This window comes from Rousettus aegyptiacus, unplaced genomic scaffold (genome assembly GCF_014176215.1).
Source record: "Rousettus aegyptiacus isolate mRouAeg1 unplaced genomic scaffold, mRouAeg1.p scaffold_m13_p_7, whole genome shotgun sequence".
Classification (NCBI taxonomy): domain Eukaryota; kingdom Metazoa; phylum Chordata; class Mammalia; order Chiroptera; family Pteropodidae; genus Rousettus; species Rousettus aegyptiacus.
In genome coordinates, this window is record NW_023416310.1 from 45,864,462 (window position 1) to 45,884,462 (window position 20,001).

The 20,001-nt window shown below is 44.3% G+C and overlaps 1 protein-coding gene across 1 annotated transcript in view; it reads left to right on the forward strand.

The window, feature by feature from the left end:
- VAX2 (ventral anterior homeobox 2) overlaps positions 1-20,001 on the forward strand; it is a 28,378-nt gene that overhangs the window by 446 nt on the left and 7,931 nt on the right. Inside the window, exon 2 of the mRNA XM_016155787.2 lies at positions 16,399-16,586. Within this exon, the coding sequence (XP_016011273.1) occupies positions 16,399-16,586 (188 nt within the window). The remainder of the gene's footprint in view (positions 1-16,398; positions 16,587-20,001) is intronic.

Genomic DNA, 20,001 nt, shown 5'->3' on the forward strand with positions numbered 1-20,001 from the left:
TGAGTGCAGGGGACAAAGCGGAGAATGGGACCGAAGAGATCAGCGTCTCGGGCCAGCTCCTCACCCTAGGATCATCCGGCCGGTTGCTTTAGCAGCGGCAGGGGTGGGAGTTCGGGATGCAAAGTCAGGTCCCCGCCCCGCGTCCCTCGCGGCAGGTGCAGAGTAAAGCGTCACAAGCGCTCCGCTAGGTCAGGACGAGGAGGGACCAGAGTCCGGAACCGCGGTCTGGTGAGGAAGGCCCGTGCTCCGCTCAGCGGCGGGGGCGCGTCCTCGCCTCCTGCCCAGCCTTGTTTTTCCTTCCCAGCGACGAAGACAGCACCGGTTGCTCTCGAGAGAGAGGGCACCGGGACGCGGGGGGCGGGGGGGGGGGCTGGCTCGCGGGACGCTCGCCGCCTTTGCTTCGCTCTCCCCGTACCCACTTCCTCGCGGCGCCTGGGCCCAGCCAGCTCTTGGTGCGGCCTTCTCCCGGCCTGGCTTTTCGCGTCTCTCCCTTTCTCCCTCGCCCTTCGCCCTCCTTTCTTCTTTCCTGGCCGTTTCTCTTCGCCGAGCTCGCTTTTCAGCACTCTCTTCCTGCAAGCTCCTGTGGACTGCGCCCGAGTACCCAGCTGTCCCTGGCCTTCTCCCCGCGAGAATAAGGCTATTCTGCCCCCCCCCCCCCAAGCCAACCTCAAGCGGAGCTCTAGGCTCCGCTTTCGCCGGATCCGGGCTTCACCCAGCGAGATGGGGGGAGAAAGGGGATTCCGGAGTCTTGCTCTCAGCTCGCTTCTAGGCCGCGGCCAGAGCCTGAGGTCTGTTTCCCCGAGCATCCTAGAGGCCGGGACCGTGAGACCCAGCGCCCAGAAGAGGCCACTCGCGGGTAACGGTTTCCCTGGCCTCCTCTAACTCCTTCACCCGCCTTCCTCCCGCTACCTTTTCCAGCCTCTTCTATTAGGCGCGCGTTCTGCCAGCTGCGGGGCCCGGGCAGTTTCCTGGGCCACCGCCTGGGGAAGGGGAACCAGCCTGATGCCGGCTAGAGGTCGCTCCAGCGCTGGGATCTCGTTTGTCTGATCCGATCCAGGGGCTACGCACACACATACTGGGACACCTTGGCATGGTGGGGCACAGCCTCCCCACAGCTGCTGAGTTCCAGCGGCTCTGGGTATGGGGATTTGGCTAGCGTACAGTTTGGAGGCAGCCTAGTGTGAGAGTTGACTGATAACTGTCTTGGACACAGATTCAGGGATCCGGGTCTTGGGAAACACTTCTGGTAACAGGTGTAGTCACCTAGAGATGGGTGCCCAGTGCTGTTATGGGGGACAGGCCTGAGTTACAGGACAGGGAATGGGGGCGATCCCCACCTAGCAGGGATTTCGGCAGGTGGGTGGACCTGTTTGGCACCTGGAGTTAAATTAGATCCCATTCTCAGACTGTGGGGTGTCCTGGGTGCAAGGCATTAGCAGCCAGCTTGGAGTTCCATTAAGGAAATCTGCAGGGCTTCCAGAAATGGAGAAATCAGTCCCCTAAGCCCATATTACCACGCTAAGACCCTGAGTCCTTGCCTGTGACACTCACCACCTCACACTCCGTCTATGGGTGTGCATTTGCTTCCACCTGGACAAGTGCAAGTTCTATACCCACCTACCACCCCTCCCATTCTATGAACTCTACATGCAGAACAAAATAATTTTATGTATAGATATCAGTTAAATAACTCCCAGGTGTTGACTCATTGAAGGTAGGAGTCAAAAGTGACCCTCCACTCTGTGGATTTCTGGCCACCCATGCTAGGAGCAATTCACAGAAAGGTAGAGTGGACTTGTGTGCATTGTCAGGGAGTGTACTTTTATAAACACATGTATACACATACAGCAATGCTGTAATATTTGTACAATATAATGGAAATACAGCACAGAGGGCATATTTATGCAGCTAAAAGAAATAAAAGGGCCCTCATAAACTCCTCTGCCCTTTCCCATTTAATGATAAGGTTATTATAGCCTGAGAAACCCAGGACGTCATTTACCACTAATCCCTCCTAGCCAGGGTCACCTGCGTCACTCCCGGCCCCACTGGGGCCAAGGGCAGAAGCCCTGACAGATGAAAGATCCAGCACTGGTGAAGAGAAATTAGCAGTGCCTTAGCCCCAGGATGAATATCCCTCCAGTATGCTCTAAGCAGAGAGTACATTTTGCCCTTGACCCCTGAACACACATCTTCCCTAAGTATCTTTGGATAAAATTATAAAAAGGTGGAAGGAAGGCATTTGCCATTGCAGCCATAGGGTTACTGGTGGGTGTGGATTCTGGGAAAGAGCTCCACTCTCTCTGGGTCTTTGCCCTTCTTTCTGCCTCTTTTCCACTCTGAACTTGCTCCCCTGAGGGCCCTACCCCAAGGCAGCAGATCTATGTTGGGGGAGACGCATGGCACAGGGGAATAAAAGAAAAGCTTAGGCACTAGAATTAAGTGAAGTTGGTTTGGAATACCAATCAACGGCCCTTTGAGCTTGAACCAGTTATATTTTTCTCTCTGCGCCTCAGTTTTCTTATCTGTACAGAGAAACCCATTGTTCTTTACCTTGAAGGGCTGTGCGAAGAGCCAGAGGTGATGTCTAGAAAACTGCAAACACCCAGCAGAATCTTCATAAATATTCCATTGAATGAAAAAAGGGGAGCTCTAAGGTGACCCACAAACCACTTCTGGGAGTGGGCCTCCTTCCTCAGAGGTCTCCCCCAACATCCCACCCAGTAGAGAGGAGGTCTCCTTTGGGCCCTGAGCCCAAGAGGGTTGGGAGGTGAGCAGTCGAGGAGACAGAACAGGCTGATGAAAGGAGGATCAAAGACACCTTACATACCACACCTTCGACTCCTCAAATCCCCTGCAGGAATCCTCACTCAACCAATCCCTCAAGTTATCAACTTCTCCCAAATGAAGGTCAGGGAGCCTGGGAGGCCGACATTGCTGCATCCCCCTCCTCCCCCGCCTCAAAATGGAGGCTGCTTCAAGCCACGCAGGGCACAAACAATGCTGCAGCGACAACAGGCACCCCGCACACCCCACGGCAGACACAGCTAGGCTTCCGCCGGGGCCACACAGCCGCGCAGGCCGCCCCACACCTCTGCGTGCACGGCTGCTGGCCGGTGAGGGATAGGGACCGGGGATCCTTTTGTTTTATGTTTGTTAAGGGCGTGCCAACCACGGACAGAAGGCAGCGGAAGGAACAGGCCGCCTCCCTGCCGGTGCTCTAACCGCACCGGGCGGCCGCGGTGCGATGGCCTTTTCGGTGGAGCCGGGATCCCGGCAATCACAAGAGGTGGAACTACCCTCACCCAAAACTCTCTGCGACCTCACAATCTACGATCGCACCCGCACACTCGGATACGCCGACATGATTCCCAGATCAACACGGACGCAAATTCAACCACCTGTCTGGATAAAGCCTGGAATAACCGTCTGCCAGCGCCACCCAAACACGCGTGGTGCTGCTCCCTGCTTACGCGACTCGGTCCCTTGAGCCTGCAGATCTCAAAATCCTATTCGGGCCGCACCCTCTGCCCCAGACTCTGTTGCCATCTGGGCCGGGATTCGGCAGGACTCAGAGGTTGCCCTGAGCGCTCCGCCTCGGCTTGAGACCTGCGGCGCTCCGCGCCTGGCTCTGCACCCCTCCGTCTGTGAGCAGGAGGACAGGAAAATTGCTGGATCCTCTGACCCGGCTGCCCGCTCTCCGTCCCCACACCACTCACTACCCATTAGCCGAACCGTTTTCACCTGGAACCTTAAGGATTTGCTCCGTGGCTGGGGACGTGGAAGGACGCATGAAGGCCAGGGCCTCTGGCTGCCGCTGAATAATTCCTGCTGTGGATGTGATTTGGAAAAAGAGGACCTTGAATTTAGCGGGCCTGCCCTCCCTGAGAATCCGTGCTCCAGAAGCACGCACGTCCAGACATTTACAGACAGCAGAATGGCGGACACCCGGCAGGGCCCTGGATGCCACAGATGCGACTGAAGACGCCTGGCAAGGGGCCACGGCTTCGGGGACTTGAGCTGGGAGTGGCCTGTGGGAACAGACTCCCCCCTCTAGCAGCCAGGTCTGGACTGGACTGAGCATTGCCCGGCCTCTGCTAGCTTTCTACTTGGATTTACAGCAGCCACTGGCCCTGGGGAAACGGCCCAGACCTCGCGGACCTCATCCTGCAGGTCACAGCAGCTCACAAGGCAAACCCGTGGGCGTTTTGGCAACAGAGAAGGTAGGCACAGTGTTGTATAGGAATGAGCAGGCACTGGACCTGGCGCTTCGGCCCTCGGAGGACCACAACCTCAATATCTGAGTTTGTTAGTAGATGCATTAACCCAGGACCAGCGCCCCGGGCAGTGGCTGGAAAGTTTAAATTGTTCATTCAGGGGACTGCACTTTGGGATTTTTTTTTTTTAATTTTTAGTTTTGGGTTTTGTGAGGGTATTGAGTTTCTTTTTTATTTTCCTGGGATTGTTTTATTTTGTGTTTGTTATGTTTTTCCTTTTGCTTTGTTTGCTTTTGACAGAAGGTTGCACATTCTCCTTGCAGGTCTATGCTAGGCTCTATCGTATTGGTCTTTATTTTCCTTTTTATATGCATGACCCCCCCCCCCCACACACACACACACAAAAGCAGAGCAGGAACCAAATGCGTAGCCTTGCTGATGTGTCTGTGTGAACTGTTTTCATTTTCAGGGAACTGTGCCGGGCATTAGCGGCTCCTCATGTTCTCATGCTAGTTCTGCCGCCCTGGGTGGTCGCTTGGCTTCGCGCGCCTGTAGACTCACTGCCGCATCCCGCATACCTTCAGGGTGGGAACTTCCAGGTGTGACCCACAGGTGACCCAGCCGGGCAGGGGAGCCGAATCTTTCCAAGGCTGAGACAATGAGTACTAGGGACTGGAAGGGACGACTGTGGTGTGTGTCCTAAGGCCTAAGCTGGCACCAGACAAATTCGAATCTTCACCCACGAGGCACCACTTATAGGGAGAGAGGCATCTAAGGGTCTTAGTGGCTCTGCGCCATTTCCTTTATTATCCTTACTATACTCTGGGGCCTAGAAGCCCCAAGCTCCGGCTCTGCTAGCTAAGTTTCTTTGATTTGTATTTTTAAATGGGTAAGGGAGGGGCATGCGAAGCAAATGAATTTTGCTTTCTATTTTTTGTTCTCTTAATATAAAGATTGGCCTGGTTCTCCTTGGAAAGCTGGGAACGGGCTTTCGGGCAGTGTATCTGGCGAGTTCGTACCCGTTTGAGAAACTGATAGAGAACACCGAGGCGGATGGGCCCACCCAGGAATCCCCAAGACCTGGGGTGGTCTAGTCGCCTGATTCGCTCCCCCTCACCCAGGAGGGAAATTGGAGGGTCTCAGCTGCGGGTACTAGAGTGCTTTCCGACACTGCGTAGAGAGGTAGCGCCAGGATCGCATCTGGCTTTACAGAACCCAGTACCGGGAGGACCCGGAACAGCCCGGGCTGCAAGCGCAGCAGGGGGACAAGGAGGGTGCCCCGCTGGAAGGTCCTTGCTAGAGCTCGCAAAGACCCCTCCAATCACCTCACTCACGTTCTCCCCTGGCCTTGCCCTTCGCTTGCTCATTCATTCATGTCACAAACATTAATGAGTACCTACTATGCGCCAGACCGACTCGGCCGGCGATGTTGGCGCTCGGCCTACCTACCGAGACACTGACTCCTGGGAAGTGCGAGGTTTCTGTGACCCGCGAGCAGCGTCCGCGCAGAGTTCAAGGGAGCTGGGAGCCTTTGATGCCGCGCACGCGGACCACGTAGAAGGTAGTCACCGCTCTCGCGAAATCCACGCGATCTCCCAAATGTGTTCCTAGCACACAGTAGGCACTCAGTAAATATTTGTCGTATGTCACTAAGTAGGAGGTTGCAACGCCCTCGCCCAGTAGAAACTGTTCTGTTCTAAGATGACCTCCTCATTTCCCCCCCCCCCCCGACGGTACAGCGTCTTTCCTTATATGAAATGGCGATGATGCCGGAACACAGAATAATTGTTACAAATACAGGATTTGTTCTTGGATGGGAGACCACCTAGGAATACCAGGTGCTGTAGGCATTTTTTAAAAATTAAATAATAATAATAATAATAAAGGCAGAGTTTGCTCTGAATTTTGCTACTTTCGCCAGGCACCTCATCCAGGCGTGGAGCTGCCCGCGCCAGGGTGGGACGAGTGAAGGACACTCCGCCACGGGCCTCTCTTATAGATCGAGGATTTAAAAACAAAAAGTAAAATTGAAGCTGTAGGAGGTTCCTAGAAATGACCCCCATTCCTAGTTTCAGGTGTGTTCTTCCAGGAGATTTTCTCATTTTCATATACAACCAGTAGCTAAAGCAGCATCATTTTACATAATCTGTTTTGAAACTTACCTTTAAAAAAGAAAAAGAAATTAATCTGCAGGAGTCATCTTTTCAGGTGCAAGCATTTCACACTGTTCATGACTGCGAAAGCCAAATCCTCCTTACCTCTGGAAGGACGTCCGGGCTCTTTTCCCCAAATGTAAACACTGAAATGAACTCAAAAGGCACAGGTCTTTGTGCACTTTTTTTGAGTATTTCCATGGGATAAATTCCAAGCAGTTGAATAGCTGCTTCAAAAGGTTACACACACTAAAATGTTTTTTAAAATTTAAAAACGTATTTCCTTTCATTTTAAATAATAATGAATCGATGTGATTCGAACATCAAGAAGTTGTTGTTTTAAGAACACAGTGAAAAATCTGTCCCAATCCTGACCCTGGTTCTCAGGTTCCCATCCCGCTCAAAGGCAGCTCCCCCCCACTTCTAATATGTTCCTTCCAAACAATCGTTATGCTTATGCAAGTCAGTGCAACTATATTTTTTTCTTACTTTTATTTTTCACTAATATAATAGCATCTCTGTTCTTCTGCACCTTGCTATATTCACTTATCAGTATATCTTGAGATGTAAATAATTTCTTGCTCGTTTTTTACAGATGCTTGGTATTCTATTGTATGAACTGGATGGACAATATTGTATATTATAGAACTTGCACCTTATTGGTAGACATGTAGCTTTTTTTTTTTAATCTGTTGCTATTATATACAATGTTGCAATAAATAAAGTTGTTGCTTGGTCATTTCCACATGTATGGGTATATCTGTCAGAGAAGTTCCTAAAAATAGGTTACCGGACCAAAGAGTATCTGTTTGTAATTTGAAAGATAATGCCAAATTGCCCTCCACAAGGTAGTATACCTCCCCACCAGCAATGCCTGAAAATGCTTGTATCTCCAAATCTGGCCATCACAGTTTACATTTTATATCTCGATAGCTATTGTCATATTGTTGTTCTTCAGGAAAAAAAATATTTAGCGATTTATAGGAATTTATACTCCCACCTTTGCCCTCTCCCCACATTGGACTCTAATATATATAACAATTATATATGTGTAATTTTTTTTTTACTTTTGCCAATCTTACAGGGAATAAGTAGTACCTTGCTGGCATTTTAATATTTTGATCATTAATTAAGTTTCTTTATTTTCTTTCCATGTTTATTGGCTAGTTGCATTTCTTCTGCTCTTATCTATTAATTCATTTTCTTTGACTAGTTTTAATTTTTAAATATCCCTTTCCTTATCGATTTGTAGAAATTCTGTATTATGAATAGTGCTCATTGTTTTCAATATATGTTGCAGTTTTGGGGGGGTTATGATTTGTTTTTAAACATTATTTCTGCTGCCTTTTGTTTTCCGAAGTATAAAATGACTTTCTAATTACAATCCATGCCGTTTAGCTATATTATGCAAAAGTTCAAAGTTCTTTTTTCTCTCATGCAATACACTTCCACTTCCAAGATGTAACCTCCTCAACTTTCCCTAGTAACTGAAAAACATAAATATGTAAATTACATATTACAAAAATAGGATTTTTTTTGCAAAGTGCTTTTTTTCATTTAATAAATATTTGTGGAAATATTTCTATGTAGAAATGCCTCATTCTTTTTTAACACCTGCATAGTATTCCATTATGCAGATATAATATAATTTACTTAATCAGTTCCATATTGATGAATATTTAGGTTGGTTCTACTCTTTCACTATTACCAATAGGGCTTCAGTGAACATCTTTGTATCCCAATTCAAATAGATGGTTGTTTAAAATTTCATTTATGAGACAAGGTAAAAAATATTAAAAGGGGGGATATTTTATTATATTAAGGAATTATTAATTTGGGAGATTGTGATAATAGTATTGTGATTGTTTTTTAAAGGAGACTTTTTTTTTAGAGAGAGATGTGTATAGAAATTTTTTGGATGAAATTATATATCTGGAATTTTCTTAAACTTACATGGATATGGAAGTAATACTATTGTTCCTGAGTTTATAATTGTTGAAGTCAGAGGACAGGTATATCAAGGCTCATTATACTATTCTCTCTAATTTTATATGTGTTTAAATTTTTTCATACTAAAATGTTTTAAATAATAAACATCATTTCACATATATCTTGGATGGGTAAAATTACAAAATAAATTTCTAGAAGTGAAATTCAAAATCCAAGCATATACACTTAAAATTGTGATAGATATTTCCAAGTGCCAAAAATATACTAATTTATACTCCCAGCAATTGTGTATACATGTGCCATTTCTCTACATCCTCCCAACCTGAGATATACTCAATCTTTTAGAGTAAAATCTTTTCGAGTGGAAAAAATATTTTATTTTTGTTAGCATTTTTAATTACTAGTAAGGTTAAGCAGATTTTCATATAGTTATTACTCACTTGTATTTCCTCTTCTATGAATTTTTTATTCACATGCTTAGCCATTTCTGTATTGGTTTGCTCATTATTTTCTTATAGTTGTAACACTATTTATGTATTAAGGAAATGATACCTTTTTCTGTGACATGTGTTGCAAATCTTTTTCTTTTTTAAACTTTGCTATGCATTTTTTTCTGAACTTAAATTTAAACTGCAATCACATCTAATGGTCATTTCCTTTTAAGCGTCTACATTTTAATTCTCAATTAGAAAGTTCTCCAAGCAAAGATAAAAATACATATTTTATCATTTTTGTTACAAAATCTTTTTGTTAGTCTTTCAAACAAACCAAATAATAAAGAAGCACACAAAGTAAGAAAGGAGAAATCTTCTCTCTCTGACTGCTTTCCACTCCCCAGAGCAAAGAGAAGAGAGAGGTGTCCATCCTGCAAGACTTGATCCTGAGTAGGTATAAAAACACACACACACACAATTATTAGTTTTACTTTTTGTTCTTTGTAAAAACAGTTTTATACATACTTGCTGTTTTCATGTAGCAGTATACAATGAACATCCATCAGGTCAGTATATGGAAATGTACCTCATTCTTGTCAATGTCTATATAACAGCTGAAGGCATGACTACTGTGAATTCACCAACATATTCCTATTGACAAACATTTAACTTTTTCCTTTTTCTTTCTCTTACAAACTATACTACAAACAGTGTATCTGTCTTTATCAAACTACAGCAATATTTCTCTAGGGTAGAAACCTCTATAAAATTTCTAGTACAAAGAATTTATGGATTTTTAATTGAGCTAGGCATTGTGAAATTGCCCTCATATTGTATTGAATCATATTCTTACAAACAGAGCTCTGGAGAAACTTTATTTTCACTCATCTTCACCAGCATAATTTCCCCAGATTGCTAGATAAAATATGGCATCTGGGGGAAAAAAAAAATAAAAGTTGTATCTCACTGCTGTTCTAACTTTTGTTTTCTTTGATTCCCTCTGAGCTTGAGTATTTTTTCATATTTATTAGCCACTTGCACTTCTTTTCTCTGAATAACCCATCATACAATTTGTTCAGTCTCCCACTGGACTGCATGGCTTTATTCATTGGGCTATAAATGCTACATGTACTAGAAATTAAAACTCTGTCATGAATGCATTATATTTTATCCCAATCTGTCATTTGTCTCTTAACTGTCTCTCATCCTACAGATTTTTATTTCTAGGTACTCACATCTGTCATTTGCTTTCTTTTATAAAAAATTATTTTAAGGTATTTTTCAATTTTTAGAGCTTTATATTTTGCACTAAAAATTTAATCCATCTTGTGTTTATTTTTGTATTTAATGTGAGATAAGTTACATTATTCCAAATAATGAGCTAATTGTCCCAAAACCACATCTCTAATATTTCTATCCTCCAACTAATTTGAAACATCGTCTTTATAACATACCACATCTTCATTTATGCATGAATTTGGTTTGTAACTCTTATGCCAGCATCATACCATTTTACTTACTATGAATTTGTAATATATTTTGCTGCGTGATATTACAAGTATTTTCTCCTCATTCTTTTACATTTTTCTTAACTATACTTTCATTTTCAATTTTCCCAATAAACTTGAGAATGATTTTTTCATAGGGAATTTTTGTAGTAATCACATTATATTTGCAGATTAAGGCAGGGAGGACCTTGTAACATTTAAAAATCAGCACATTAACATCATGCAAAGGAATCTCCTGGGTGCTAAGGGTTCTGAAGTCAGGTAGGACTTTGAGAGGGCCTCTTGGGAGAGGTACCAGAAGTAGGTAATATTTGTTTCCAGGTCAGAAGCATTAGCTAACTATTGTCAGATAGGAGTTACCACCTCTACCAGGGCAAAAGCTCCTTGGACAGGATCACCCTCCCCTATAACCCTAGGGCTCAGGGCTCATTCCATTTACACTCTTGCATTTCACCCTATCAAGCACCTACCTGCAAAGAGTCCCTGATATTAAAACTATCCCTACTTCCTTGTGCTGCCTCTAAATTCCACTTAGAAAAGGAATGACTCCAGGAAGGGAGTTGTGTCAGTAAGGATGGGCTAGATTCTGCTGCAGAGACAGCCCCAAATCTCAGAGATTTAACAAAACAGAAGTGTACTTCTTACTCCCATGAAAAGTGCATCACAAGTGGTTAGGGGCTCATCTTGGTACTCAGAAACCCAGGTGATGAAGCTCTATCTTGGCTCCTGCTTCCAGGACCATCACAGTAGGGATTAGGAGGTGTGGCACATTGTGAACCAGCTTTTAAAATGTTGACCTGAAAGTGACTGCATCCTTTCCTCTTGCCTAAAACAACTCATGTGGTCATACCTAATTTCAAAGGGCAGAAAATTAGTGCAATCCTACCATGAGCCTGAAAGGGGCTGGAAACACTAATGAACAGTATTCATGATTTATCCAGGACCTTGACTTTGATGAGTGGTCTTCTCTGATGGTCCTAGCTAAATTAGTAAACGTGCGCACGTGCATGCACACACACGCACACGCACACACGCACACGCACACACACACACACACACACACTATGGCTATTGGGTTTTGGTTATTTGGAGAGAGTCAGTAATATCCTTATCTTGTTTTATTGTCCTCCCAGCATTTATTATTACTGTACATATTAGTTTTGTTTTATTTTGTTTTGTTTTTTGTCTGTCTCTCTCCCCAATATGAGGTCTATGGGAACATGGATCTTGTTTATTTGGCTCATTTCTATATCTCCAGACTTTAGAGTAGTATTTGGTACATAATAGGTGCTTAGGAAATATAGGTTGAAGTACGTACTTACGAACTATATATTGAAGTTTATGTTGAATATGTTGAATGGTTGCATATTCATAGTCATTTTATTTACATAAATGGTATAGTACTACAAATATTATTCTATAACTTTCACTTAATGTTATTTCATGTAGATATTGCCTTATTCTTTTTAATCACATGGTATTTTATAATACGAATTACCATCATATGTTCAGCCACATTAACGATGCTTTCAAATTTTCAACATTTGGAACAATGCTGCAGCAAATATCCTTATATATATACCATGGAGCACATGAGCCTGTGCTTTTCTGAATAAGTACCTACTAAATTAAAATTGTCAGGGTAAAAGTTATGAGCATCCTTAATCTTGACAAATGCAGGCTTAAAAGGTCATGACAATTTTAGGTTCTACCAGCAGCTTATGGGGGTGTGGATTCCCTATGGGCATCAGTGCTATATTAATCATCTTTTAATGTCTTTCCAATCTGTGGGAGATAAGTGATTTTCCACTGTTGCTTGAACTTGGATTATCCTGATTTCTGTGAAGCTGTGCTTATCTTTTCATATTTATTGGCCATTTGGAATCTTTTTCTGTGAATAGTCCAGATAAATTTCTTGAACATTTTTTCTACTAGACTATTTCCTTTTTGAAAAAACTCATTTATTTTTAATTGCATTTTATTCTGGATAGTATTTCTTTGCCTTTTTAAAAATATTTTCTTCAATTCCTTTTTTTTCTTTTTCTTTTTCTTTTTTTGTATTTTACCTTGGTTTTGGTGCTTTTGTCATAAAGAAGTTTTAGCTTCAGTATAGTCAAGTACATCTTTTGTTTTTCCTTTTAGGCTCCAGTTCTATATCTTGCTTGGAAAGTTCCTCCCAAGCTTAGAATTATAAAAATACCCTCCTATATTTTCTTTTTCGTGCCTTATCATTTTACAATCTATGCTCTCTAATCCATTTGAAACTTATTGTTATTTATGATGTGAGAGAGGAATTTAACTTAATTTAATTACAAACAGATAATTTACAGACATCAATCTACTTAACTTCATTTATTGAGTACACTGATCTTTCCCCATTTAGAATGCTCCCTTGATCATTAACTTTATCGGCATATATACATGGATCTAACTCTGTATTCTTGATTCCATTTTTTCCCAATATCCAGTCATTTAAATACTATCTTCATTTCTGTTATATTCATGTTCCATTTATTTACTTAATATTTTATCATAATACATTTTAAAATTAAATACCTACTTTAGCCTCATCCTAAGCACACAAAATCATAGGTTTAAATATTTTTTCTAGTAAACATTAAAATAAGTGCTTAACTATTGACATGACAAATGCTTATTTAGATGCCATTTTAAATCATCTTACAAATCACAAGTGGAATACAGAGGTACTTTGGGGAAACACTATTGCATTCTTTCCACTGACGGATTTGTCCATTTCTGTGACAAAACACCATTCTAGCTTTATGGCATGTTTTATTGTTGTTCTTGTTAATGTCTTCTTTTGAAATAATTTCAGACTCTCAAAAAGGTAAAAATAGTATAAAGAGGTTCCAATAGAAAGATTCTGTGTATCCAGCACCTAGCTTTTCCCAATGGTGACATCTTACAAATCTACAATAAATTATCAAAATCAGGAAACTGGCACTGGCATAATATAATTGACTAGACTCAGATTTTACCTGTTTTTGCATAAACTCATAATTTTGTCTTCATATATAGTTCTATGATAGTTTATCACATTTATAGATCCATATAACCACTACCACCGTAAAGATTCAGAACTGTTCTGTCACCATCAAAGAACTTCCTCATGCTAGCCCTTTATAGTCACACTTCCCTTACCTAACCCCTGGCAACCATGGATCTGTTCTCCACCTCTATACCTTTGTCATTTTAATAATGTTATATAAATGATTCATGCAGTATGTCTGGAACCTAGGGGACTGACAGGTTTCTTTGTTTGTTTTCACCTAGCATCATGTCCTGGAGATTCATCCAAATTGTCATTATCTATCAATAGTCATTCATTTCGGTTACTGAGTAGTGTCCCCTAGTCTAGTTATAACACAGTTTGTTTAACCATTCATTCACCCACTGATGGACCTCTGGATTTTTTGCTTTGAAAATGTGTGTGCAGGTTTTGATGTGAACCTAAGATTTTGTTTCTCTCAGATAAATGCCCAAGTGTGTGGTCTGGGTTCGGTGGTAAGTATATATTTAACTCTTTAAGAAACTGCCAGGCTGGTTTTCAGAATGACTGAACCATTTACATTCCCACCAGTAACGTCTGAGAGATACTCACTAGCATTTGGCACTCTCAGTGATTTTTAGTTTAGCTATTCTAGTACATGTTTCTTGAGGTTTTAATTTGCCTTTGCCTAACGGCTAGCCATGTTGAACATCTTTTCATGTGCATATTTGCATGACATGTTCTGATATCTGGTGGGCAAGTCTGAGGCTCCCTTTCTTATATGCGACCTGCCTTCCCTGATGCTGAGGGGAAGAGCTGACCTTGACTGCTCCCTGAGGTGGGAATGCTCCTATTAGCTCTTCTTTGAAGACAAAAGGGCTGGTGATGGTGGTGTCTGGTTTGACCTCAGTGGTTAGGAGCACAAGCTCAGAGCTTCAGGTAGGCTCTGCAGGCTCACCAGGGAGAGGATGTGAAGTTTCAGCACCAGATGCGACACCCATCACTCTTCCTCCAGTCCACAGTTCCCAGGACATTTTTAATAAAATCAATGCCCTTGGGAGATAGAGTAACTTGGGTGTTATGAGGAAGTTCTGAGACTGAGCTCACAGTTAAAACTAGTGGGACCCAGGCAAAGGGAACCCAGTCACAACGGGGTCACAAATATTACCTCACCTTTTTGGAATGTAGAAAGAATTGGAAGTGGGGAGCTTGAGTTGTCCCAAAAGGCCTGTGGTTCTCACCAACACTCCAAGGGCAGAACCCAACCCGTTTGTTGTGCTCCGCCTAGTGCCCCCACAAGACCTGCCCAGTGGGGGGCAAGAGGCACCTCTGAGCAGTGACTGTGTCCCTGCACCCAGACTCACCCTATCCTTGAGGACTGACTGTGAACACAGGGGCGGGACCTGCGAGCCAGGAGCCTGTGAGGAGCTAACGCGCATCCTGGAGGAGCGAACTGGCCCTGACAGAAGCCAGGAGAAACAGGTCTCATAAACCCTATCATGGGGGACTTGGGGGGAAGGGTGTCGGTTCACCCTCCAGAGCAGGGATTCTAAAGGTAGGATCTGCAGTCCTGTGGCTCACGAGGAGCCTGCTAACAGACAGCATATCTCAAAGCTGGACCTTCCCTGTGTCTTCCAGGGCAATGATGAACCCCTCCAGAATGTTCCATCTTTACCCATGACCAAAGCCCTTTTCATTATATATCAATTGAATCATTAATAATTACTAAAAGAGGGTATTCATAAAGTAAAATGAAGTGTGTCTAGAGCTTATTGAACATTGTCAGTGTGACCTCAGGTAAGTTAATTAAATTTTTTTTTCCATTCCCCATTCTATAAAATGGGGATAATAATAGTTCCAACTTAATTGAAACATTGGGGAAGGTCAAAGTGTTTAAAACGGTGGCTGGCCCAGAGCATGCATTGCTGAGGTGACAGCTGTTATCATGACTAAAGCATAAGCAGCCACAGCCACTCACACTTCTAGGCACATTGCAAATTCCAGCTGGCCACACTCCCCAGAGATGTCTGGCATCCCTGCAGCTGTGGGGGTGTCTTGATCAGGGCTCCCCATGCTTGATCAGGGCTGCCTTGAGCTGGTAAGTTTTCCACTGGCACTAGTCTTCCTATGTCATGGTAAATTTCTGTTAGTTTATCTTTTTATTATCAACATCATATGTTAGAAGTGGTTTGGTCGATCCTACAGAATACGATTATGCATTCTTCCATGCTCTAGTTTTTGACATAAAATTTTCTAATAACTAGATTTCAAGCCATTGGTGTGTATTGTTCAAGTATGGATCATCTTTGCTTCTGTAGTTAAAGCTGATGTATACACTCCCTCCCCCAAATTTGACTTTTGCTGAATGCTTTGTTGCTGTTACTGAGTTATGTAGGTGGGACTATCTGGGCTGCAGGATTTTCAACCTCTCTTAAGTAGGCTCTAAAATATTGGAGACCCCACGCGTGAGGGCCCGAAGGGTGGCCCTGCTGTTAAGAACTAGGTTCACGAGGAGTGGCAGCAGTCCCCCTCTGTAAGACACCACAGCTCGATGTAGTTTGTAGTGGCAACGGTTCTTGGGCTCCTCCTGGGGACCCCACCTCCCCAGACTTTCCCCTACCTGACAATAGCTGGCCTCTTCGTGGACCCCAGGAGGGTTTATGGACAGAATGCTCACCCATGCACACACACGCGCACACCCACACACACAGAGAGGTTCGAACCTGGCTCTGGACATCTCCAGTAAGCCTTACATGATTGATCATACCCAGTGCTAATCCATCTTTTCCTCTGCACTTAATATATCTCTTTCCATTTGTTCGTTACTCTGCTGAGAGAACAGAATCCTGGCTGGTTCAGAGTTCATTCTTTCTGCCCAAGCTATGATAGCAATCTAACATTTGTACTAAGGCCCATTCACATATTATACCCATTAGATACAACATACTGCATTGAGTGATTAAGGAAGCTAGGCCCAGAGAGGGGAAGCAACTTGTCAGAGGTCACACAGCCAGGCCCATTTTTGAGGAGCTCTCAGTAGATCACACCGCCTCTAATTAAGATGCTTTTTGGTGGCCTAACACCTTAACTAGTGAACTAACTTAACTCCTTTCTTGGCTCCTGCAGATGCCAAAGGGACCATTCGGGAAATTGTCCTGCCCAAGGGCCTGGACCTGGACCGACCCAAGAGAACCCGCACATCCTTCACAGCTGAGCAGCTGTACCGCCTGGAGATGGAGTTCCAGCGTTGCCAGTACGTGGTGGGTCGTGAGCGCACTGAGCTGGCCCGCCAGCTGAACCTCTCTGAGACGCAGGTAACAGGGAACCGGGCCCCTCCCCCTCTGCCCTGGCAGCCTGAAAACTCCTTGGGTGTGAGAACCAACTTTGAATGAGTTCAAACATGCATTAGGGACTGGCTTAAAGTTACAGGTAAACCAGAGCAAATAAATATAGTGCCAACAAGAGAAAGTCGGTATATGCCAACGGGGACACCTTCAGGATACATTGGGCAGTTTGAGTGGAATATGGAAAAATGCTAGAGAAATGGGTGGGGGATACTCAAGGTCTAGGGAGTGGCTTAAAGGCATGTCGGCATGTGAGAAGAGCCTGAAGAAAGGGATGATGAGAGCTTGGAGTTGGGGGAGAGATGAGACATTACAAAATTGGGTTGGGGACCTCTCATTTCCCCATTCCGGGTCTTTTCTAACCCTCTGTCACCTTCTCTTCATGCCAACAAGAAACAGAGCTTCTTGTTGGAGGGATCTGAACACCCTTCACCCAAGAAGGGCTTAGCATTTTAACAATAGTATGCTTAACCTAAAGGAAACACTTTTGTAAACTGAGTACTTACTCTGTGTGAATGGAGGCATTTCAAGCTGGCAATAGAGCTATGTAACAACAACAGCAATAACAGTACTCATTCTGCCAAGGCACTGTTCTAAGTGCTTTGCATATGTTAATTCTTTAACTCCTTCCAACGACCCTTTGATGTAGCTATCAGTATTATCTCATTTTACAGATGAGGAAAAGTTATCCTCAAGGTCACACAACTAATAAGTTCCAGAGCTAGGATCTAGACAGGCAGTCTGGCATCTTTATGCTGTCTACAAACTGAGCAGCCATCCTGGAGCTTGAAACAGAATGACTGAGAGACCTTTTGTTTCGCTTCGACTCTATTAGTTTAATCTCGCATATGAGGGAGATCAGTCAACAGACGTATAGCAAACAGCCAGAACAGGATTTATAAAGGGAAGAGAGGAAGGAGAGGAGCAAGGAAGCGGAGGGGCTGGAAGGCAGCACTTCTGGGGGAAGGCTGCGGGAGGGTGGGTGAGGCTTCTCCCCATGCTGCCTGCTGCCGTCCTTCCCCTGGCACCCCAGGTGCTGCAATGAAATCAGGATCCTACCACTTCCCTCAGAATTCTTCCAGCTCCTCAAGTCACATTAACAAACTGCTGTCCAGTGCACTCCTCAGGAGGGGTTGGTCAGACATGCCTGGACGTCCTGGTACCCTCGAGGGGTGAGCAGGCTCCTTCCAGGATAAACTCTGAGTGGGGCAGAGGAAGAGGTGAGAACCGGCAAGAGGGGATAGAGGGGAGGAAGGCGGGAGGATGGGGCCTGCTGGGCGTTGGCTGCTGTCGTACAGGCACCGGTCATCTCCATCTGGACCTGTTTTCCTCCAGAGGCCGCTGTAGAGCCCCAAACAACTCAGCAGATGGCTCGGAGCAGCTCGGCCCTCCCTCCAGCTGGGGTTCAGCCTGGGGCTAGAACACCAGGCTGCGCTCACAGAGGGCGCTGCAGGAGCCGGGCCAGGCCAGTGCTCCTGGGGGACATAAGAGAGATACCCTCAAACCCTGAAGTCTAGGCACAGAGTCACGCTGCCCCCAATACCTGCCTTTCCTCTTTGTCCTAACTACTCTCAGCCTTCCCTAGTTTTGCTTCAAACTCTCTCCTGAAATTTTGCTCTACAAGGGCACTTCAGATGCCTAGACCACCAGCTCCTTCTCAATCCTCATCCTTCCCCTGCTCTCTCTGCCCCCCAAACACCCTACATTACCTGCCTTTGAAGGTCAAGGACAAGCTCCTTCCCTTCCAGGAATCCTTAACAAAGGCACCTTAACCTCCTCCAAAGAGATCTTTTCCACACGGCTTGCCCTGTAATGTGTGTGTGTGGTGTCATATGTGACATTTGTGTATATGTTGGTGTGGTATGGTGGATGCCAACCAGAATGCACTTCCCAAGGACAAGAATGTGCTCGAAGGCCACATCTCTTCAGGCCTCCTTGGGGATCCCAGCACAGAGCTAGGCTCACAGTGAGCCCTCAAGGAATCTTCACCTTACAGATTATTGCTTATCGGCCTTCTTTCTCTTTGCCCAACCCTGGGGTTTTAGAGACAATATAAGGTATAGCTAACATTTATTGAGAGCTTCCTGTGCACCAGCTGCTGCTCTATGTGCTTGACACGTTCTAACTCTTTTACTCCTCACCATAGCCTTGTGGGATAGGTGTGAGGTTTTTCTTCTGACACCACTTTTGATGCTAAATGTGTGGTGTTTTCCAACACCAACAGAGACCAATTTTCTAGCACCAACTGGGTGTCCAACAGTTCAATTCCATTTAATTCTTACACTAACTCCTGGAGTTAGCACAGACCCTGCAGGTTAAGGGCTCAGTTTCACAGGACAGTCCTACATCAGATGCCAGTCACAAGTCCCAGGAGCCACCTGTACTTCTGACCAGCTATAAATTGGGAGTTCCCACAACCCCCTCCTTAGGTTTGATAATTTGCCAGAAGGAATCACAGAACTCGGGAAAATACTTTACTCACATTTCCACATTCACTATAAAGAATACAACTCAGAAATACCATGTGGAAAAGATGCATGGAGCAAAGTGAGGGGAGCGGTTCAAGGAGCTCCCCCACCCCTTCTGGGTATGCCACCCTCTCAGCAGTTCCATGATCTTGTGTCCACCAACCCAGAAGCTCTCTGGGTCTCATTGTTTAGGAGTTTTTATAACCCAGTCTCCAGCCCTCCTCCCTTCCCTGGAGGTCAGAGGTGGGGCTGAAAGTTCAACCCTCTAATCACATGTTTGGTCTTCCTGGAACCAGCCCCATCCCGAAACTATCTAGGGGACCACCCTGAGTCACCTCATTAGTATAAACTCAGGTGTCCTCAAAAAGGGCTTGTTATGAATAAAGAAAGACCCTCCTATCACTCAGGAAATTGTAAGGGTTTTAGGAGCTCCGTGCTAAAAACCAGTGACAAAGACCAAATATATTTTTTTATTGTACCAGAATGAGTCTCTGTATGTTATTTCTACCTTAAAGAGAAGGAAACAGAGGCACAAAGAAATTAAATAACATGCTCAAAATTTAAAGTGACCGCATTCATTATTAACTCATCTAATTTTTATAAAAAGATGGCCCTACGAATAATATCATTCCCATTTCAGAAAACTGGGCCTTAGCAAGGTTAATTAACTTACCTAAGGTTATACAGCTAAGATTTTTGGAATTCTCCCACACATTTGTTCAAAAATACAACTGAATGGCTACTATGTACAAGTACTGTTCTTGGCGCTAGGGTTACAGCAGAGAACAAAACAGACCAGGCACCTGCCCTCACGCAGTTTGTATCTGGCATAACAAAAATTCAACTGAGTATTAATTTAAAATTTAATTTGATAAAATTAAAGATTTTATTGGCTTTATCGAAAGGGGCAGTATCCC